The following is a 23,488-nucleotide window of genomic DNA, read 5'->3' as shown; positions in this document are numbered from 1 at the left end:
TGAGCAACCAGCGTCAATGTAATCTCTTAGTGTTCCACTAGTCATTACACATTGTGGTTGGATCGCCCTCAGGTCTTGTGTTTTTATAATTACGTTTTCTTTCATATTTCATTTAATTCTATATCTTAATAAATGTATACATTTTTAACTCAGTTAGCTTAATACATCACGAATACATTGTATTAAATGAATGTATCCTGTATTTCGCAGCTCTTTGGAGGTCCTTTCTCATTCTTTTTTATTTTATATGAATATTAAAAGTTACTTTGACCAGGTCATTATACATCTCTAAGGGGTATTTTATCTAGCCATTAATTAGGTTGCTGCTTTATTCTGATTATGAACTCAGTGTGGGAAATGTGGGAAGTGACTCATTTAAATATACTTTGCATATATCCCAGCCAGGTACCTCAGATTTACTTATTTTTCAGCACAGGCGTGTCTCCCTAATTTATTTGGGGGGACGTTTGATATATTATATATTATATATGTAGCCCTGGTGCCCTCCATGCTCCGGAGACCCCCCTTCCGAGGTGCCGAGCGGTTGCAGGTGCCGCCGGAGGCAGTGGAGGACCCGCCGGCACAACACGAGGGTGGGGGCCGGTGCAGGGAGCGCTGGGAGTCTCGGCGGTGCATCCGGCTAGCGGGGGCCGCCATTGCAGATACTCACGCATGCGCAGTGATCGCGCATGCGCAGAAGGTACTCCAGAGCTAGGGAGAAGTCGCGCAAGGATGAGAATAGGCAGGGAAGGGTTGCGACGGCCCCTAAATGTTCGCGCATGCGCAGGAGAATCGCGCACGCGGCCCCAATGTATTTACAGGCGCCCCAGGACTACAATTCCCATAGGGCCTAGCGAGGGAGACACCAGGTGCCTGATAGTGGCCAATGAGGGCCAAGGATTCCCAGGCAGGAGTGGATACATTTCGCGGGCTTGCAGCTACGCAGTCAGTCAGAGCCAGGAGCAGCCAAGGGAAGGAGGTAGGGTACAGGAGTCAGTGACTCCCTGTACTAGGCCAGCAACCCCCAAGGCCCGAGATAGCCCTGACTCACCCAGTAGAGTGAGTGTTGCCAGGGACAGCCCTCAGGTTAGGAACCCTGTCACTTATGTTAGTTGGAGCTGGGGAGCTGTAGGGGAAGGAAGGATGTAGGGAGCGAGTGAAGCTCCCGCACCGCGTAAGGTCCCCTATACCCCAGGTAAGCCCCAACTCACTCTCAGGCTAGTGGGTAATTGACCAGGGACGGCCCTAGGTTAGGGATGCTGCCCAAAGGGTCGTGAGGTGCCTTATTGTCCGGTCACAGCGGTCAGTGCTTTGAGGGCGGACAAACGGGCTTAGTGTTAAGTTGCAGTGCGTTGCTGCAGGCGCTGCTAGTATCAGTTAGAGTGAGGACTGGGAAGAGTTAAGGGAGCGGAGCAGGCTATTAACCCCTTAGGTCCAAGAGAGGTCCTCACTCCTCAGTTTGTGGTGCTACAGGGACAGGCCCTAGGTTAGGGATCCTGTCACAGTAGCGCTCGAGACAGTTAGGGACCCAGCGGATGTTGCGTTTCCATCTTGAGGTTTGGGCTCAGACCTCCAATGCGGCTGCAGCAGTCATCCGCGTGGGATCGCCCTGGATGGTGGTTCCAGTGTCGTCGCTCATCGGATCCTTTGTGAAGCCAGTTGCAGATCCGAGCACTGGAGTGCTCGGCAGGTACTCTAAAGCCACAAGTGCACCAACTGGCCATTAGCTTTAATAGTGACTGCGCAGTCACCCATATTCTCTCTCTCTGCAAGAGGGTGGGGCATTGGGTGGGGATCCTATGGACATGGGGTGGGATCACCTGGTGTTGAGGGAAGCGTCCTGCGAGGTGCAGTAGCTAGTATCTCCTCCAGAGAGGGACACCCGTCATTCTGTGCATGTTAATGGTGTGTTATGTTTCCAAGTAAAGTTGTTAGTTATCATACCTATGGTGTGTGAGTATTTGTATATGTCCTGCGAGGAACAATTCCTGCTCTGCTAGGAACCATCGCAGGTGGAGGCGCTGCACCGAGTACAAGGTTACTCTTATTCTTAATATCATTGCCCCAGGTTCCCCGTGGCGGAAGCTCAGCCCTCCTGTGAGCCAACAGGTAACGCACCACACCTGATAACACTGTATGTTCTCCGCACCCACACTATATATGCGATTGGGTGGGGTGGAATACCCATTACATTTGGAGGCGCTGCTGAGAGAGACCTGGGGTGCCCTGTTCCATTTTTTTTTCTCCAAATTGTCCACCATGGGTGTAAAGTCCGGACACGAGGTCCTCGCCTGGGCCTTGAGGATAAATAATCTTAGTCCCCGACTTGTGGTGGCCTTAGAAGGCGTTCCCACCCATATATCAGAGACGGAGATCTATGAGCATATGCATAAAATCCCCGGATGGCAGCACGCCGTTCTTATAGATATAGATCCAGACTCCCCATCCACGTGGTGCTCGCAGCTTTTTGTCGTGTCATTCTCTGGGGATATATGCCTGTCCGAGTCACCGTCCACGTTATTTATGCCCGGGTGCCACCCTGAGGGCTACCCTTTAGTATACGCTGACCCAGCACCATGGCAACTTTCCACAAGTGAACAGAGTGCACGTGGTACCGCGCTCAAGGCGCAGAATAACTTTGCAGAAAACCGTCCGGGACTGGCGGGAAAACCTAAGCCCCACCCCCGCCAACTGAGTGACGCAGTGCAGAGCCAGAATCACTCCTTGAAAGAGTGTGCTGCCCCTCCTTCACATTCCACCAGGGGGAGCAAGCATTGTGATCTTCAACCATACGTTGATGCAGTAATAGACTCTTTTTTTTCTAAGGATGAGATAGAAAGCGCCCCTCCTCTAGAATCCTCCAGGGGGAGAGGGCGTCTTGAAAAGCTATACGCCCCGGTTCTTCACCCTATGGGAAGTAACGGATGCAGTATGCCACACCCTCCGTGGTATGGCGAGTGGCGAATAAAAGGAATGAACAAAATCGCTTTAGTGTGTCCCTGCTTACAAAATGACTTGAGGATGCCTGCTGGTGCTAAATTGCACCCCCTTGCTTTACCAACCGGGGTTGTATCGGTGGAAGTGGAAGGGATGCTGTGTCTTAAATGTCCGTGTTCCAACTGTGATTTCCCAGGTTGTGAATGGACCCGGGGACCCCGGTGTGGTGAATGTGGGGTACAGTTCCTGTGTCCCGAGTTGTCGCAGCCTGCAGAACCGTCAGAGGAGGAGGAGGAGCCTGACCTCTATATTACTATGAGTTATGCTGAAGTTCAGTCTGTCTTCAGGGAGAGGTTACTTAGTGCTTCCCGTGACCAACAACCAGCTGTGGTGATGCCCCAGTCGGCGGACCACACCAGTGAAGCTGGAGATAAAGAATCACCTACCTCAGTTGCAGTGCATCCTGATATGAGCCCGTGTGTCCAAAACCATGTTGCAGAACCGGCTCCAGACCCTCTCAAAGGGGATGTCCTAGTGGTAGAGCAGGAACCCCAGAGTCCAGACCAGCAGATTTCAGAATCACAGGGTAAGGTGTCTATACCCCCATCTTCTTTTGGTGATTTCAGCGACCAACCACTCGTGGTGATGCGCCTGCCAGCGGACCATTCTAGTGAAATCATCGAACCAACTATCTCGGTGGATACAGAGCCTGCTGTAGGCCCGTGTACCCTAGAGGAGGTGTATCCAGATGTTGCGGACCCTGATGTGGGCCCGTGTGACCTACAACGGCCAGTCCGGTTTACTCTAACGTTACCATCAGTCCTAGGAGGGGGATCAGTACCTAACGAAGTCAAGGGGGAGTTGACTGCCCCAGGGGTTTTGGGTGTGAGCCTCCAGGTGACCGCGGAGCATGATAGCTCCTTAAGTCTGGTCACCAGGGCGAATGGCTCCACTCGGCATCGCGTCCTGGTGGAGGTGTCTCCCTTAGAAATAGCTGTCCAGTGGTGTGAGTGGACCAGTACGTATCACCTATCGTCCAGGTGAAGAGAACAGTCAGTTCCATCGTGGTGTCCAGTGAAGCACAGATGGTACCTGACCGTGTTCCAGAGGAAGAGGAATCCATCGCAAGCCAGCGGAGTGGTGAGGAACCCCCTACTCCCTACAGGCTCTGGTAGAGGTGGCCGTGAAAAAGGCCCCAACTAAAGTTTATGCTGAGCAGAAGAACGTAGCTGGACATCCGTGTGTCACCGCAACTGAACCGAGTGTGAGCTCGTGCGCTCCGACCCAAATGGTCCCAGGACTGGGATCCCACGCTCCCGAGTTTCCAGTGAGTAAGTGGACTGCCCCAGAAGTGCCGGGTGCAGGTCCCAAGACAGCCGAGGTGGGAACTGACAGCGTCCCCGAGGACCTGTTGGCCACTGTGAATTACCGCAGTGGTAAAGTATCTACCCCTTGCTCCCTGTCAGGTGAAACAGAGACATTGTCCATTGTTCGCTTCCCAGTGGAAGTCTCGCAAGTATGTAGGAACAAAGACTGTGTGGAGAGGGATTCAGGGAAAGCTGCCTCCTTTACGCCCAAAAAGGAGCGCTCTATTCACCATGTAGTGGACCGCGGGAAAGGTCCCGGACTCCTGGCCTACCGCATCCATGCCGCGGATGGCCGGGTAAAGGCCTGCTTAAGAGACATTGTACTCTTCCTTCCACCAGGGGGAGGAATGAGTACGGAACCGGTGACTGTCCCCCCAGAGTGTGCTCTCCAAGAGATTTTTCTAGGGGAGGCTCACGGACGTAAAAGTAAGGTACCCCCACTTGATCGGTTAGGGGCACCCCATAGACGGTCTCAGTTAACCTCAGTTATTCTATATGACATGCCATGTATTCGTGATGTTATAGTCAACCTGCTAAGTGTACCGTTTATGCAATGCAATTTTTTATTGTGTAAACTTATGCTGTGTGATGTCGTTCCCCAAGCGGGGAAGTTGGATTTTTCACCAGGGGGAGAGTGTAGCCCTGGTGCCCTCCATGCTCCGGAGACCCCCCTCCCGAGGTGCCGAGCGGTTGCGGGTGCCGCCGGAGGCAGTGGCGGACCCGCCGGCACAACACGAGGGTGGGGGCCAGTATGGGGGGGCACAGGGGGTAGGTTATGTATTTAATAAATAGAAGTATGTTTATTGTGGGGCAGTGTATTGTTTTTATTGTGGGTATTGGGGGTGGGGGGAGGGGGTATTGGCCCCAAGGGTATATGGGTAGGCCTCCCAGCTGGGTAGTGGGTAAGAGTGGTTAGGCCTCACGGGGTGGGGGGGTTAGTGGGGGAGGGTATGTAGGCCTCCCGAGTGGCGGGTGAGGGTGAGTTAACCCCTTAATGACTCTAGCGGTTAATAACCGCTATGGTGATTAAGGGGTTAGGGGACATTACATTGGCTATTGTGATTGTTGTGCATGTTTTGCAGCACCGAAGGGGCATGAGCAGGATGAAGATGAGGTTGAAGACGGCCTTCATCGTGGGTGCCTGTAAAAGGCAAGTGTCATATATATTGACTGTATTTATTGTATGTATGTATGTATGTATGTATGTCTTTATTTGTATAGCGCCATAAAATGTACATAGCGCTTCACAGTAGTAATACATGTCATATAAATAGCAAATATAAATAACACATCATGGGAATAAGTGCTTCAGACATACTGTAAAAGTAACATTAAGGAAGGAGTCCCTGCTCCGAGGAGCTTACAATCTAATTGGTAGGTAGGGAGAACGTACAGAGACAGTAGGAGGGAATACTAGTAAGTGCGTCTGCAGGAGGCCAAGCTTTGTGTCATGTGTCCATGATTATCCAGTGCTACTCATATGCTTCTTTAAGCAGATGTGTCTTAAGGTGGGTCTTAAAGGTGGATAGCGAGGGGGCTAGTCGGGTATTGAGGGGAAGAGCATTCCAGAGGTGTGGGGCAGAAAGTGAGAAAGGTTTAAGGCGGGAGAGAGCTTTAGATACAAAGGGGGTAGAAAGAAGACATCCTTGAGAAGAACGCAAGAGTCGTGATGGTGCATAGCGAGAAATTAGGGCTGAGATGTAATGAGGGGCAGAAGAATGTAAAGCTTTAAAAGTGAGCAGTAGAATTGAGTGTGAGATACGCGATTTAATCGGAAGCCAGGAGAGTGATTTCAGCAGGGGAGACGCTGAGACAGATTTAGGAAAGAGTAGAGTGATTCTGGCAGCAGTGTTTAGGATAGATTGTAGGGGAGACAGGTGAGAGGTAGGAAGGCCGGACAGCAGGAGATTGCAGTAATCGAGACGTGAGAGAATGAGGGCCTGAGTCAGAGTTTTGGCAGTTGAGTAACAGAGGAAAGGGCGTATCTTTGTGATATTGCGGAGGAAAAAGCGACAAGTTTTAGAAACGTTTTGAATATGAGAGGAGAATGAGAGAGAGGAATCAAGTGTGACCCCTAGGCAGCGTGCTTGGGCTACTGGGTGAATGATCGTATTTCCAATAGCAATGTGGAAGGATGTAGTAGGGCCAGGTTTGGGAGGTAGTATAAGGAGCTCTGTTTTTGCCATGTTAAGTTTCAGTCGGCGGATGGCCATCCAGGATGATATTCCAGAGAGGCATTCAGAAACTTTGGTCTGTATAGCAGGTGTAAGGTCAGGGATTGAAAGGTAAATTTGTGTGTCGTCAGCATAGAGGTGATATTTAAACCCAAAAGATGTGATTAGGTCACCTAGAGAGAGTGTGTAGAGAGAAAAGAGAAGGGGTCCCAGGACAGAGCCCTGGGGTACCCCCACAGAGAGATCAATAGAGGAGGAGGAGGTGTTAGCAAAAGAGACACTGAAGGTACGATGGGAGAGGTAAGAGGAGATCCAGGATAAAGCTTTGTTCCGAATACCAAGAGTATGGAGAATGTGAAGGAGAAGAGGGTGGTCCACGGTGTCGAATGCTGCAGAGAGGTCGAGTAATATGAGCAGAGTGTAATGACCTCTGTCTTTGGCAGCGTGGAGGTCGTCAGTTATTTTAGTGAGGGCTGTTTCAGTAGAGTGAGCAGTGCGGAAGCCAGATTGTAGAGGGTCTAGTACAGAATAGGTGTTGAGAAAGTGTAGCAATCGAGAGAATACAAGACGTTCAAGGAGTTTGGAGGCAAAAGGCAGGAGGGAGACAGGTCGATAGTTAGAAGGACAGGTAGGGTCAAGCTTGCTGTTTTTGAGTAATGGTATAACGGTTGCATGCTTGAAGGATGAAGGAAAGGTACCAGAGTAGAGGGAAGAGTTAAAGATCTGTGTGAGCATAGGGATTATAGAAGGAGCAAGAGGTTTTAGGAGATGGGAGGGAATGGGGTCAAGTGGGCAAGTGGTAGAGGGCGAAGAGGAGATCAGCAGTGATACATCCTCCTCCGAGATAGCAGAAAAAGAGTCAAGAAAGACAGGAGGAGAGTTGGGAAGCATTGTGGGATGGGAGGAGGCAACAGATGGGATGTTCTGCCGTATGGACTCCACCTTTTTCTTAAAAAAGTCAGCAAAGTCCTGAGGTGAGATGGATGAAGAAGAGGAGGCAGCTGAGGGTGGTCTGAGTAGAGAGTCAAAGACAGAAAAGAGACGGCGTGGGTTAGACTTGTGTGTGTTGATTAGTGATGAAAAGTAGGTTTTTTTATTGTAATTTATATGTATTTAAAATGGGCAAATGCATTATTATCCATATGTGGATAATAGTAATTTTGCTCATTACAGTACTGTATGTGTTAGGGGGCGGGGGGGGGGTTGTTTATTGGGGGCAATTGTCCCCAATAAACATGCTAATGTGCCTTAACCCCTTCATTGCCTTAGCGGCTGTCCGCTAAGGTAATGAAGCTGCATTAATGTAATTTTTAATAATAGTCCCACGTCGTGTCTTGGACGCTATAAAGATGGCGGCGACACTAGCACCCGATGCCCCATACCGGGGCCTGTAACTCGGGATGCAGGGGGTCTCTGAGGCAGAAATAAATGCAGTTCAGCTCAGGGGACCCCCTGCTCCTACACACTATTATTAAAAATACATTAAAGCAGCTTCATTACCATAGCGGCTATCCGCTACGGTAATGAATTATTGTTTAAATGTATGTGTGTTTTAATACTAGTGTAGATGTGCAGGGGGTCTCCTGAGCTTAACCGCAAGGAGATATAAGCCCCTTTATGGGGTGCCGGTATCCCCTGCAGAATTTAAATGTCCCGGTCACGTGACGCGGGAGCTTTAACGTGCAGGGGATACCGGCACCCCATAATGGGGCCTGTATCTCCTGAAGTAGGGGGTCCTCGGACCTGAAACCAATGCTGTTCAGGTCCTGAGACCCCCTGCTCATCTACACTATTATTGAAATGTATTTATTTAGTGTAAGATCGCCTGTAACAGCCTTGCATGGAGATGGCAAATCTCCATGCAAATGTTACAAGCGGCTTTTTTTTCTATCAGCTAGCGTACGTAAAGGTTAAGAACGCTAGCAGGGGGAACAAAAGGAACACGTACGATGTGGCTGTTCTGAGCTATTTTGAGCAAGTACGTTAAAAAATGGGCTCAAGGCCTTAGTGAATCGCGTCCCCGGCCTCACTTTTTAACGAACCTGCTTTTTTGCAAAATCAGAACACAAAGCCCTTGAGCTTAGTTCATAGCCCCCAGAGAATGTTTTGTAGATCAAAGTACATATATGCTAAAAGACGGAATATTTGTTTAAATATTGATGATTAACTAAGAAGATGGGCTGACTTCGAAAAACAGGTGATTGCTATGTTAAGACTGGTTATGGAAAATGTATAAAGGTTGTATTTAGATTAATAGAATTCAGAATCATTTAACATAACCTAGCTAAAGATTCTCCACTCTATAACTAAATTCTATATGCCTCAAAACCTGATGTAATTGACTGAAATTATGCTGTAAAAGGTGTTCCATTTGTCTTCGAATAAATTGAGAAAAGAACCGGACCGTGGACTATCTTAATATATAAAATCGAATGGTTAGTGCTATCTGCGGTGAATCTGATTGGTCTTCAGCCTCTGGCCAATCAGATTGGTGACATCACCCAACTGCCACTCTCTTCCCCCTCGGCCGGCCACACACACACACACACACACACACACACACACACACACACACACACACACACACACACACACACACACACACACACACACACACACACACACACACACACACACACACACCTCTCTCTCTCTCTCCCAGCGCTCATCTCTCCCTCCCTCTCTCCTGACGCTCATCTCTCTCTCCCTCCCTCCTGGCGCTCATCTCTCCCTCCCTCCCGGCGCTCATCTCTCCCTCCCGGCGCTCATCTCTCCCACCCTCCCGGCGCTCATCTTTCCCTCCCTCCCGGCGCTCATCTCTCCCTCCCTCCCGGCGCTCATCTCTCCCTCCCTCCCGGCGCTCCGCTCACCTCTCACTCTCTCCCGGCGCTCTGCTCACCTCTCCCTCCCGGCGCTCCACTCATCTCCCTTCCCGGCGGGGGAACAGGCAGTGGCCAGGCAGGCTGCAGCTGCCTCGCGGCGCCTAAGATGGTGGCGCACCGGAAGGACCCCTTCCTCCCTCGTGGTGCCGAGTGAGAAGATGGCGGCGCCCGGAAGTAGAGGTAGGTGTCGCGTGCGTGTCGCTCTCCCACTCTACCACTTCCCCCCACCTCCAAGAGCACGCTCTCTACGGCTCAACATCCCCGAGGAGCAGGAGGAGGGCGGAAGGGAGTTAATACCTCCTTTGTGCCACCGGGAGTCGGCAGAGGCCACGAGGGGGGAGACAACCAGTGGCAGGCTGAGGAGCGCGGCATGCTGGCAGGTGAGGAAATGCAGGGGGAGGAATCCATGCTTTTGACGCCCCCCCCTGCCTTTCACGCCACCCCCTGCCTTTCACGCCCCCCCTGCCTTTCACGCCCCCCCCTGCCTTTCACGCCCCCCCTGCCTTTCATGCCCCCCCCGCCTTTCACCACCCCCGCCTTTCATGCCCCCCCCGCCTTTCACGCCCCCCCCACCTGCCTTTCATTCCCCCCTGCCTTTCACGCCCCTCCCTGCCTTTCACGCCCCCCCTGCCTTTCATGCCCCCCCCTGCCTTTCACGCCCCCCTGCCTTTCATGCCCCCCATGCCTTTCATGCCCCCCCCGCCTTTCACGCCCCCTGCCTTTCACGCCCCCCTGCCTTTCACGACCCCCCTGCCTTTCATGCCCCCCTCCCCCCTGCCTTTCACGCCCCCCTGCCTTTCACGCCCGCCCTCCCCCCCTGCCTTTCACATCCCCCCTCCCCCCTGCCTTTCACGCCCCCCCTCCCTGCCTCCGGGCAACGCCGGTTATATCAGCTAGTTTAATATATATTGAAAGTTGGGACATTTATTTGCACCCATCTAATGAGCTAAATGTTCATATTGTACTAGGGGGAAGTATTTCAAAAAGAACTACTGTGCCAGAGAATTCTCCAATACAAGATTAAACCCTTGCTGGACAGGCCTTCAACAGAGCAATGCGTTCCGGTTCCTCTGAACAAGAAGAGGTTAATATGAGAGAGTCATAAAATGTTAACGCTAGGGGGATGATGTAATTGCTTTTTTTCAACCTGGATCATAAAAAAAAATTGTGCGTATGAAGAACAGATAATCTAATGTTGTGTCTCTTTTCATGCAGTACCTTCACAAGCATTTGCAGTTTGGGACAAAATGCTAAGTTGGGAACACTTTCTGGAAAAGTATTCTGCTGCTAAGCAGATGCCTGAAGATAAGTTGCTGTTCAATTATAATGGAGTATTGTACCCCACCAACATCTGCTGTCAGAAGACCTTTGAGGTGATGGAAGCCTTTGACGCCAGAGAAGATGATGTGATGATAGCATCTTATCCTAAATGTGGTAAGTTACTTAAATTAACTAAATCTCTAAGAACACTTTGCTAAGGTTAGCTTGTACAGTATCATGTGGCATTTAGAATCCGCTCCATAGACTTTATTGTAAATGTTTGGAACTAATCTTCTCTTTGCACAGAAAAATGTCAGCTCTATTCATCGCAATGCACCCACGCTGTGATTAAAGTAGGATGGTGCCAGTGCTAGAGTCCTTAAAAGGGGCAATTGTGTGTATGAGTTGTATGTGTACATATATATATATGTATATGTATATGTATATGTATATATATATATATATATGTATATGTATATATATATATATATATATTTATATATATATATATATATATAATCAACAACTGAAAAATCTGCAGCACTCACAGATTAAGTAAATAACTAAAAAAATAATTTATTACCTCAGTTCAACAATGAGGACTAATACAAAAAAATGGAGTTCCCTTTTTTCATGTATTAGTCCTCATTGCTGAACTGAGGTAACAAATTATTTTCTAGTTATTTACTAATCCAGTGAGCCATGCAGATTTTTCAGTTGCTGGTCTACTTTATCTGGAGCTGGATGGTGGTCCTGGATTCACTGCAAGCACCCTGATGCAAGCGCAGTAGAATTTCTTTATAATGTTGGTTTGAGTGCCCTGGACATCTGTGTATTATGTGTATGTGTGTGTGTATGTGTGTGTGTATAAAACGGAAATAACCATGTTAGTCCAGTTGCGATAGTGCAGAATAAATGAGTTCTTCAGTATTAGGTGAAACCTTTTTTATTTGGACGAACAATTTATGTCATAGGGCAAGCTTTTGAGAGTTCTCCTATCTTACTCAAGTCCACAATACTGATATACAAAGGAATCTATGGCTAAAACAGAGCTTAGGAAAGCAGGGGGAAAAAACGGGGAAAAAAACCAAGAGATGTAGATAAGGTTGGGTGAGAAAGGGATGTTTGGTTTGAAGACATTGGAAGGGTAATACAATGGTGCAAGGAACAGCATTGAGGGAGAAGGTGATGTTGTGGGGTTGGGGGGGGGGGCAGTGGGGTACAGGTGGATTAGAACATTGGCATAGAGGCAGGCAGGATAATTACAAACAATTGTGATAGTGTGTGAGAAACCCCATATCCGCATTAAGTTCTCATGTTTTGGTGTCAAAGAGACTTCATCAGGGCTAACCCAGAGTAGTTACCAATTATATTTATACCTGATACAAAGTGGACTGATTGGTTCAAATTGCACAATCACTTGAAACTGAATTGCTTTCTCGTAGGGAGACCTTTTGGATATTCAAGCTAAAAAGCTCGATTCCAGGAGATCTCAATGAGAATCTGGACACTAGTACCATTGTCTAGTGTCCAGTTTCGCACTTTAGGTCTGGATTCATCATCTCATTTGATATACATTTATACATATATTTTTTAGTATATTTAGCAATTGGATAAAGTAAATTAAATTTATCATTATTATTGTATATTTTTTATATATCAGATTATTGATTTTGCATATTTTATGTATTAATCATGTACTTATAGTAAACTTTGTTTCTGTTTATTTTTATTATTTTGACATTAATATACATATATACATCATGTTTTGTGTTATATATTTTTATTTTTAGGAAGTTTGATCATTTATTTTTTATCATACATTTAAATATGGCTTTGATTGCTAATTTGTTTATTAATCATTTACAGTTTGGAAATGCCCACTTTTTGCTGTTGACAATTCAGTTTCAAGTGATTGAACAATTTGAACCAATCAGGACACTTTGTATCAGCTATAAATATAATTGGCAACTACTCTGGGACACACCCCTGATGAAGTCAATGCATCTGATGAAACGGCGTTGGGTACACATCATCATGTTAGTGCTGGTCAGTTGTCTGAGAGGATTCCCCATCCTCAAAGAGAAGTGAGCCTTAAAGGTTCAGTGATACATCCACAGTTATCCAGCTAAGGATTTGAGAAGTGACCGGACTCTGTGATTTTGGCACTTAGCCCACAGATCGTGTGATTCCTGGGCATTTGATCCACCTAGCAGTGCCAGGTGTAGTGCGAGTATGTGGACGGGTCGTCAGAATAGCTACACCACTCCCTCCCTTAAATACCATCAGCTCAGTGAATTTACCTGCTTTTTTCCCGGATCAGCATGCATACTGTCCCAGCCAGCTTTATTCTAAAGCTTGCCGGGTTAAATGCGGGCCAACCGAGGGGCTTTTCTCTGATTTGAATCGGAGTTTCCCGCGCGGTGGCCGCTTCAATAGATAAGCGCTAATGGCTATTGAAAGCGCCCGAGGCGCGGGAAAAACGGCCGAAAACGGCCGAAGATAGCTGCGCGCCATCCGCGGGTTAAAAATACCCGTGGAGAAAGCCGCATTAGATTAAATCGGGCAGCCACTGTATGTCTCTCTGTGCTGCAGTTTGAAGACTTAGCTAACGGGGACCTGCAGTCTTATACCACACCGGATTCTGCGTTGTTGGTGGGAATGATGAGAATCAATTGTAAACAGTATGGTAAACCCCATCCTTTAGCTTCTCTGCATACCCAGTTTACCAACCCCAAACTGATGAGACTCATAAAGGTCGAAACAGCTGTCTGTGGGTGGGTTTTCTGGGTATGCACCTTAACCCTGGCTGTTATCAAAGCTGTGACCATGCAGCAAGCTTAAGCCTATAGGGAACCATGTTAAAAATGGTTTTTGAAGCAAAAAGTGGCACTGTGTGCTCATTTGCATGTCATTCCCCAGAATCCCTTGCTGCAGTGGAAGTGCTGTGTGCTGGGTGATAATGGTGAAAGGCGGGGTTGCAGACCTGCGTAAGCCATGCAGATGAGCATACAGTTGTATTTACATTTGTATATTTGCTTTGCTGTGGAGGGTTTTTGTCACTTTTTTTACTCACCATAACTTAACTCAGTATGGTAATCCCATCCTTTAGCTTCTCTGCATACCCAGTTTACCAACCCCACACTGATGAGACCCATAAAGGTCGAAACAGCTGTCTGTGGGTGGGATTTCTGGGTATGCACCTTAACCCTGGCTTGCTCAAAGCTGTGACCATGCAGCAAGCTTAAGCCTATAGGGAACCATGTTAAAAATGGTTTTTGAAGCAAAAAGTGGCACTGTGTGCTCATTTGCATGTCATTCCCCAGAATCCCTTGCTGCAGTGGAAGTGCTGTGTGCTGGGTGATAATGGTGAAAGGCGGGGTTGCAGATCTGCCTAAGACATGCAGATGAGCATACAGTTGTATATATATATATATACACACACACACACACACACATGCTCAGGAATTTAACAATTAGCATTTCTGTTGAACAGCAGTAACCTTTCATTAGATACAGTGTAGATCATGATAATAATAATATAATATAGATCTAGTTCTTGGTGATTTTAATTACTCGATCCTAGAAATAATAAAATTCAAATACAACTCAAATCACTTAACCTAATGCAACTAATTTCCCAACCCACATGGACAAACCTGAAATCTTACAACCATTCTGTAGGAGGACGCGCGCAGAGGTATGCAAGGGAGACTTGTTAAGGTGAAATTAAATAAGGCTTTTATTGCGCCTGATTCCTTAACATCAGAATATCATCCAAACAAGGGGTCAAACAAAGCTTCTATTCACTTGGGTGTATTTCTAGTGAAACCTATGCAGTCCACAACTCCCTTTAAATAAGCATGTCTCCCAGTCCCAAACATATATATTAATTTGAGCAGATATACCAAAAGTCTTATAAAGGAAAGTCTTATTTGTTTCTTGTAGTTGGAGGGAAAATCTTCTCTGTTCCTGGGTTGCTGCCTTTTTCCTCAGGTTTTGTCAGCATTCAGGTTTAGAGGTGATTTCCCCTGTGTCTTGCAAGCAGCTCTGCTGTTTCTTCTGGCAGGCTCAAGACATCTGTCCCCATGGTCAGTCTCACAACTTTTGAGACTCAGGAACAATCTCACTTTCTGTCTCAAAAGACAGGCTTTTCTAAGAAGCTAATCAGGCAGGTGGTGTTGGATAATTGACTACCAGCAGTTAACCACCACACTGCTGGATTAGAGGCTTTTCCTGAACAGGGATAACTCCCCTGTTACATACCTCCCCTGTTTGTAGGAAGCTCGGGCTTGCCACGGCCAAAGCCCATCCTTTCACTCTCATTCTAGATATCTCTGTGACTTGAATGAGAGTGGATGGAGGAAGAGAACCCTCAGTCCCGCTGGGATCAGAGCCCTTTCTCCAGTTCATTCGTGTCTCCTCCCAAAGGTGCTTGAGATCAGCACTCCTCAGTCGCTCGAGGAGGACTTTTTCTAAGTATAGTCTTTTTGCTACGTGCGCGGTCATGAGATTTCCCTCGCGTCGGGTGTTCGTTTTATTGTAGGCAGACTGTATGGCAGCAGTTGCAGAGCGTTTAAAAACAGCCCTTTGAGTTTTCTACTCTTGAAGCTGTCTCTCTGCACTTTTCCCACTTAATGGAGTTGCTAGTTCAGCCTCTTTGGGATTAAGTTGCAAATCCATATCCACTTCCAGAGAATGTCCCATCTTTTCAGCTTCATCAGCTAAGGATTCTTCTGGTTTTGATTCAGCACGTGTACCTTCTTTTGTTGCCTGTTGGGTGGCTGAAGGTTTTGCTAGTGCTTGTTTAGGTGTTTCAAATTTTGCAACCTTGTTTATCAGACGAGCGGTATTCCCAGCTCTCACTGTACCCTTGTCTTCATGGGTTTTTGTGGCTGTGGGATACTGACGCTTAGTCAGGGTCAATACTTGTCCTTGTAGAACTGTAATCTCATCCGCGAGAGATCCCTGTTTTTTGAGTGCATCTTGCAAGTCTCTTCTCAGGGAATTTATCTGCACACTTTGCTTTCTCTGAGCTTGCTTCCACATTTTCACTGCATTGTGCAGCACTATGAATTTCTTTGCTCGGGCCACAGTTACATGTCTCAGTTTCCTTCTTGTGCTCTCTTTTGTGCCGAGTCACCTGGGTTCTAAGCTTGGCCTCTAGCGATGCTTTGGTGAGGCCCAGGGTAGCCTTCAGTTTCTCATGCTGCTTTGCGGGGACATACTGGGTAATCAGACGTTCCTGCAGCACTTGTATTTCTTTAACAGCCTGCAGATTGTCTTCCTGCAGAGTTCGTTGCTTCTCCTCGGCCATCTGGAGGTGCATACGCAGACCTTGCAGTTGGCACTGCAGTCGGTGCTCTGCTTCAAACTTCTCACCTTCCAAAAGTCTATTTATTTCTTTAAGCTCGTGCAGCTTTTCATTCTTTTCCTTGACGTAGTCTGTCAAATGAGAATTTTCTTCTTCCAGTTTTAAGTTTTCTCTTTTTAATCTTAAATCTTCTCCTTTTTTAGTCTCTGTACTATTCAGGGCCTCCTTGCAGTCCTCCTTCCATTTACGCACATCTGCTTTGAGAATGACAGTCTCCTGACGTGAGACTTCCTTTTCTAGGTTGAGGGTCTGAAGCTCCTTCTTACATAGTTACATAGTAGAGGAGGTTGAAAAAAGACTTCCGTCCATAAAGTTCAACCTATGCTAAATTTAGACAACAGATACTTTATCCTATATCTATACTTACTTATTGATCCAAAGGAAGGCAAACAAAAAACCCCATTAAGGGGAAAAATTAATTCCTTCCTGACTCCAAGAATTGGCAATCGGATTAATCCCTGGATCAACATCCTTCCCATGTATACTTATTTGGTATATCCCTGTATACCTTTCCCATCTAAAAAGATGTCCAAACTTTTTTTGAACTAATCTATTGTATCTGCCATCACAGTCTCCATGGGTAATGAATTCCACATTTTAACTGCCCTTACTGTAAAGAACCCTTTCCTTTGTTGCTGGTGAAATTTCCTTTCCTCCAACCTTAAGGGATGGCCCCGAGTCCTTTGTACTGCCCGTGGGATGAATAGTTCTTTTGAAAGCTCCTTGTATTGTCCCTGAATATATATGTATATAGTTATCATATCCCCTCTTAGACGCCTCTTTTCTAATGTAAATAAATCTAATTTAGCTAGCCTCTCCTCATAAGTTAGAATGTCCATCCCCTTTATTAATTTGGTGGCTCTTCTCTGCACTCTCTCTAGTTCCATAATGTCTTTTCTTAGGATTGGTGCCCAAAATTGTACTCCATATTCAAGGTGTGGTCTTACTAATGCTTTGTAAAGGGGCATAATTATGTTCACTTCCCTTCCATCCATTGCCCGTTTGATGCAAGATAAGATCTTGTTTGCCTTTGCAGCTACTGCATGACATTGTGCACTATTGCTAAGCCTGCTGTCTACAAGCACTCCTAAATCCTTCTCCATCAAGGATTCCCCCAATATATCTCCATTTAATTTGTAAGTCGCCTTTTTATTCTTGTAACCCAAATGCATAACCTTACATTTATCTGTATTAAACCTCATCTGCCATTTACCTGCCCACGTTTCCAGTCTCTCCAAGTCCTTCTGAAGAGAAATTACATCCTGCTCTGATTCTATTACCTTACACAATTTAGTATCATCTGAGAGACTTTGAGATCTGTATTAAGATTGACAATAGTTTCTTTAGAAATGTCCAGCTCCTCAGTGAGACTATGTAGTTCCTTTCTTTAGACTTCCAGGTCTGTGCAGCAGTTGTTGGTCTCATGATGTGAGGCATCCAGTGCTCTGCGGAGTGTCTGAACCTCTTTCTGAGATACGTCCACCTCTGTTCGGACACTGTTGACCTCCTGTTGTGAGGCATTCAGCTCTACACGAAGAGTGTGAACCTCTTGCTGAAAGACTGTCATCTGCTTCAGTGCCTCCTCATACTTCCGCTTCAGCTTAGCCATCATTTTATCAGATTGGCTCTGCTTTTCATCAATGGCGGAAATAGTAGCGTTTGCAGTATCAAGCTCAGTCTTGAGATCGTCCAATTCTGTCCTGGCCAAAGAGTAAATTGTGAGCACATCTTTCTGTAGCTTCACGTTATTTTTCTGTAGCTCTGTGTAACCATCTTTCTTTTATTTCAATTGTTCACGGAGCATATCACAGTCATGCCTGGCATTTTTCAGGGCTGGTCAAGGGATCGACACTCACTGGTTCCGGCTCCCCTTCCCTCGGATGGTTGGTTGAGGGTTCCTCACTGTTGGCATCGGACAGACACTTCTTTGGGGTACACGACTTCTGCCTTGGACCCTCTGGATATTCGGTTATCCGCGGGACGAATTCTCCATTTTCTCTAGGCTGCAGGGCAACTCGGTCCCCCTTTTTCTCCACAGGATCTGCGAACGTGTCTGTTCCTTCCATGGTAAGTGAAGAACCGCTTTTCTTTTTCCGCGTTTTTGTTTTGAATGACTCCGTCCGATCAGGAATACTGGGGTCTCCTTCTTTATTTAATACTTCAGCGGCTTCATTGTATACGCCAGGCTTTTCTTGCAGTTGCGTTAGCTGACAGAAATATTTGGTGATCTGCTGCTCCCGCTCTTTCTCCTGTCGATCAAATTCGTCATCATAGAGAGCGGTCTTTTCGGTTCGTGCCGAGTTCAGGCACCCCCACAATTCTTGGGGTATTTTGTGGGTGTGACTCGGTTTGGGTTCCCCGTAAGAGATGTCTTCCTCTTTATTGGACTGGAAGGGCCACTCTTCCGTGGGGTAGGGTTCATTACAGGAACGCTGCATCTTGTCCTCCATTTTGGGGCTATCAGGTGTAATTTTCTTCCTTACCTCAGGAGGTACTATGGTGGCTGTTGCCACTGTATTTGCTAGAACCCCCACTTGTGGTAGTCCTACAGGTGGGCATATTTTGCTTGTAGAGGTCGTAGCTCTCACAGGCATCTCTGTAGACTTTTTATTTTTCTTGGGTAAGTTTTACAATATCAGCAGTACTGTGCACGCATTCTCTCTCATTAGATATACTGGATGTGCAGTTGCTAGGTTAAAACTTCTATTTACTTTACACCATTTACTTGCTAGGTGTAATCTCTCATTAGGTATACTGGATGTGCAGTTGCTACAGTGGCGGCCGCCTTTATCCTAATGCAGCTGGATCCGCGGCACTCTGATAATCTCGGTCAGATGCGGTTTTTTTTTTTGGTCCGAAGTGAATTGCGTTATTTTAGAGCTCGTGATATTAGCATTTTATTCTCGCTGTCTGTCTGCAATACTGCAATACCGTCTAAACTCAGGGGGGTGTTCGCGAGCTGTTGTCTTGGAAGTCTAATACCGCCACAAGCACACCCGCTCCCAGAAGAACACCCGCTCCCAGAACCCAACCTACATACGCTTGCATCGATACGGTGCCCGACTTCATCCTGCGCAAGCTGCCACTGGCACACAGGGAGAAGTATAGGGTGATGAGTGCTGGTTTACCCCACAAGTATGCCATGTTAATTTTTAAGCAGCACGTGTCCTACTTGGTGTACTGCGGGTGGGCCTACAAAGTGAACTACGAAGGAAATCGCGAAAAAAGGGCGCTTCCTGAAAATTTAAGGACTATTGTGGAGGAATTGCGGCGCTATTTTTCAATCACAGATCCTTTAATGAAAAGCGTTCGAGACTCCATTAATGGCATTTTGCGCCATAAAAGGCATCGGCCCTGGAAGGACAATCTGGTGGGTATCGCATTTGCGTGACTGTTCAACTGTTGTTTATTTTTTGTAAATGTTTTAGTAAATGGTTTGACTTTCTGTACTTTAATAAAGGAGATGTTGCGTGTTTTAACTTGTATTAATAAAGAAATGTTTTTACTTACTGTACACACAGGACCTGCACAATTCCAGTCCACGAGACAGGACCTGCACAATTCCAGTCCACGAGGGCCGCAAACAGGCCCATTTTTCAAGGTTATCCTGAAAACCGGGCCTGTTTGCGGCCCTCGAGGACCGGAGTTGTGCAGGCCTGACTGACTGTTCTGTACACTATCCTACTGTAAATGTTTTGACTTTCTGTACATACAGTGTAAATATTTCACTAGCACTAAACCATACACCTGTTAATGTTTTGAATTGCTGTACACTTTAAATGTTTTTAAACTGTACAGTATTTGTAAATAAATGTTTTTGTACTTACTCCACCAATAAAAGAAAATGTTAATTTGTTTTAAATTGTTCCATTGTCTCCTTTGATACTGTAACAAAATACAGTGTTTCTACAATGTACTGTCCAGGCACACTGTACTATATACTGTAGGCATGTTCAGTACTGTACATCACAAGAGTATAAAAAAAAATACAAGACACATACTGTACTGTATGTACTGGTATAGAAGACACATACTGTATGTACTGGAATACATGTAGAATAAATGCATACTTTTTATTTTTTCGGGTTTATTATACAGTATATATAAAAAAGTATTGTATACTGTACGGTCGGAAAACATCAGCATACTGTTTCAGGTATTCTATCTTAATCAATAACAACGGCCACTAAACTGTAAACTCTGGTACGTGGTTTTTTAATCCGATTCAGCAATGTGCAGGCATTGTTACACAAAGCGATGTTATCCATCGAAATCCCTCCATTTGCCATTTTCTTTTCTGAGGAAAAACAAAAAGAAAAGTTTTACTGTAATGGTCAGTCCCCTAAAGAAGTTCCCAGTCAGTCCCACCAATAATTTTCTCGGGGGCGTCTCCTGTTCACATGCGCATGCGCCTACCGTCGATGTGATGACACGCATATGCGTTTCAAGAAGGTTCCAATGCGCATGCGCCTAGCGTTCCAGCAATTGTTCAGTATCTGCAGTACTGCAGAAGCCGCTCAGCCAATGATATTGCTTACAGGAGAATCGCTTGACTTTTGAATCGCACCAATATTGATATTTTCAAAAGAAAAAAAAAACAGAAAAAAATACGGCAACATTACTCACCATAGAATTTCCCATTTAGCTGGCGCCGGCGCCGGGCCACTGCCAGTCCAGTATTCTTGATCATACACATTGACAGTTGACAGCAGGACAACTACACCTGTAGTCAGCTGATGAGGCTGGAAATCACTTAGGTACATGCAAGCTTGCTCGAAACTGCACGCAAAATCTGGCTCAGGCTGCAGGTATCTGTGCGTGGACAGACAGCAAGGGTTGTCACTGACGGTAGGACCGTTATTGGAAGCCGGTGCGTGTGCTGGCGCATTGCTTGCCAGCGACTGACGTTTCCTACTTGGTTTTAACACGACCTTTCGCCTTTTGCCGTCTGCATGATCATAGATACAGGAAAAACCCGGTGATACACACCAATACCCTCCAATAAATTCGGGATCAATACGAAAAAAACATGGATCGCTACATAACTTTTTACTTATTGCACGCTTCCACACATGAGGAGCTGGCGAAAATTTGTAAAAGTCATAGTTTTCGATAAAATACTGATAAATTTGAACAACTGTTGCCATCTTATCATCTGTTGCATTAATCGCAGCCCATATTAAATACGCGTACGTTCTGTCGGGTTTTTGGAACACGGGCAGCATTTGTGCACTCATGGCGGCGGGACTGACTCTGGAGAATAACAGAAACTGGTGTTTGTCTTTCTTTAATATGAAAAGCCTAAATTGATACATTATTGTAACCTCTTCCTTCAGTCCCAAGGCCAATTTACAATAGCCCACTGTGGTATCTTTTTTAAACGAAACACCTGCAAGTCGACACATTGCTGAAGCGCATGCGCATTACAATTCAGGAATATCTGCCATCTGGCGGACACGCGAAGAATTGCAACCTATTGAATCCGAACCACTCTCAATAAACGCATCAACCGCGCATCAACCGCGCATCAACCGCGCATCAACCATGCATCAACCGCGGCTGAGAATGCAATATGAATGTGGCATGCACCCGGTGAAGTGCGTAGCATTCGGAAAAAAATCCAGGAAAAATGCGGTGATGTTGTAGAATAAAAGGGGTCGCTACAGTAGGTAAAAACTTCTGTTTGCTTTACACCATTTATTTGCTAGGTGCAATCCCTCCGTTTCAGCCAAATAATGTGGTTTTCTGCTTGAGTTCAGACTCAACTTTGGGTATTATGGCATTCACTCTTCACACTTTGGAATACCTTTTACACAGCTCAGCAATTCCTTTTTCCCCAGTAGGGCAACTTTACCCTCAGCACTTGTTTACTGAAAATTCCCTTGCTTCAGCACAATCTTGCATCAATTTTCACACTATTCTGCATATACTCCATTCACAGCTGGTAGTCCTATGTGGTGTGGCAGCCTTTACTTGCAGAATCAGTACCGCTTGTGTGTCACCATCTGTATTCACTGCTTCAGCGAAACATTTGAAAACAACAAACGCCTATCCCTTTTAAGGGCTAACTTACTTCTTGAACCCTGACTACAGCTGGAAGGAAAACCCCCTATTTCAATGACCATATTACACTTTATTTGTGATAGGCAAATAAGGTTTACCTGCTTCAGCACGGCCTCTCTCTCCTCTTGGAATCGGGGAAAAGAGTCCATCTGTGGTTTTGTAAGTTTCAGTGCAGTGTAGATTTCCTGCCTGGGTGTGTCCCTTTATCTCTGGTCTCTGCTGCATGAGTTCTTTGTTTATGTTGCTCAGGCTGTTTGTAGGCAAAAAGCACCAAAAAAAATTCACAGGCAATCTCTGGGCCCCCTTTTAACTTCAAGGACCACCTCAATCCCACTTCTGACACCATATGTAGGAGGACGCGCACAGAGGTATGCAAGGGAGACTTGTTAAGGTGAAATTAAATAAGGCTTTTATTGCGCCTGTTTCCTTAACATCAGAAAATCATCCAAACAAGGGGTCAAACAAAGCATCTATTCACTTGGGATTATTTCTAGTGAAACCTATGCAGTCCACAACTCCCTTTAGATAAGCATGTCTCCCAGCCCCAAATATATATTTTGATATGAGCAGATATACCAAAAGTCTTATAAAGGAAAGTCTTATCTGTTTCTTGTAGTTGGAGGGAAAGTCTTCTCTGTTCCTGGGTTGCTGCCTTTTTCCTCAGGTTTTGTCAGCATTCACGTTTAGAGGTGCTTTCCCCTGTGTCTTGCAAGCAGCTCTGCTGTTTCTTCTGGCAGGCTCAAGACATCTGTCCCCATGGCCAGTCTCACAACTTGTGAGACTCAGGAACAATCTCACTTCCTGTCTCAAAAGACAGGCTTTTCTAAGAAGCTAATCAGGCAGGTGGTGTTGGATAATTGACTACCAGCAGTTAACCACCACACTGCTGGATTAGAGGCACATTTCCTGAACAGGGATAACTCCCCTGTTACACATTCCTTGCTGGAATGGATGCTCTCCTCTAGTCGCAGCAGAATCCAATCCTCTGGCATCCTACCTAACATGTAATAGTGTACTGTCTAAGGAAAGTTAGATCACCCCAATAAAGTCCTAAAGTTCTCTTCACAAGAACACTCTTCGGCCCCTCCTTACATCTCATCCCTTATTTTTCGCTATGCACCGTCCCGATTCTTGCGTTCTGCACAAGGATGTCTTCTCTCTTCCCCTTTTGTGTCTAAAGCCCTCTCCTGTCAACCTTTTTCACGGACTGTTCCACACCTCTTGAATGCCCTTCCTTACAATACCCTCTCTATCCACCTTTAAGACCCATTTTAAAATACACCTCATTAACGAAGCATATGAGTAGCTCTGTGGCAGATACTTTACACCTCAAACCCTTAAACCTTTCTCACTTTCTGCTCCGCACCTCTGGAATGCCCTTCCCCTCAATACCTGACTAGCACCCTCTCTATCCACCTTTATGACCCACCT

At 46.2% G+C, this 23,488-nt stretch overlaps 1 protein-coding gene across 3 annotated transcripts in view; it reads left to right on the top strand.

Moving 5' to 3' along the window:
- Positions 1–9,059: 9,059 nt before the first annotated feature.
- The window catches only part of LOC142493074 (sulfotransferase 6B1-like), a 31,252-nt gene continuing 16,823 nt past the window's right edge, over positions 9,060–23,488 (top strand). Inside the window, exons 1-3 of one of the 3 annotated variants that reach the window (XM_075596542.1) lie at positions 9,062–9,540; positions 10,329–10,444; positions 10,576–10,794. In XM_075596542.1, coding sequence (XP_075452657.1) covers positions 10,608–10,794 — 187 coding nt within the window. In that variant the 5' untranslated portion in view covers positions 9,062–9,540; positions 10,329–10,444; positions 10,576–10,607. Of the gene's footprint in view, positions 9,541–9,715; positions 9,741–10,328; positions 10,445–10,575; positions 10,795–23,488 lie in introns of those variants that run through there. The other 2 variants (XM_075596540.1, XM_075596541.1) reach the window with 2 other exon arrangements.

The sequence above is a fragment of the Ascaphus truei genome, chromosome 4, assembly GCF_040206685.1.
Source record: "Ascaphus truei isolate aAscTru1 chromosome 4, aAscTru1.hap1, whole genome shotgun sequence".
Classification (NCBI taxonomy): domain Eukaryota; kingdom Metazoa; phylum Chordata; class Amphibia; order Anura; family Ascaphidae; genus Ascaphus; species Ascaphus truei.
This window is presented reverse-complemented; position numbering and strand designations above follow the sequence as displayed.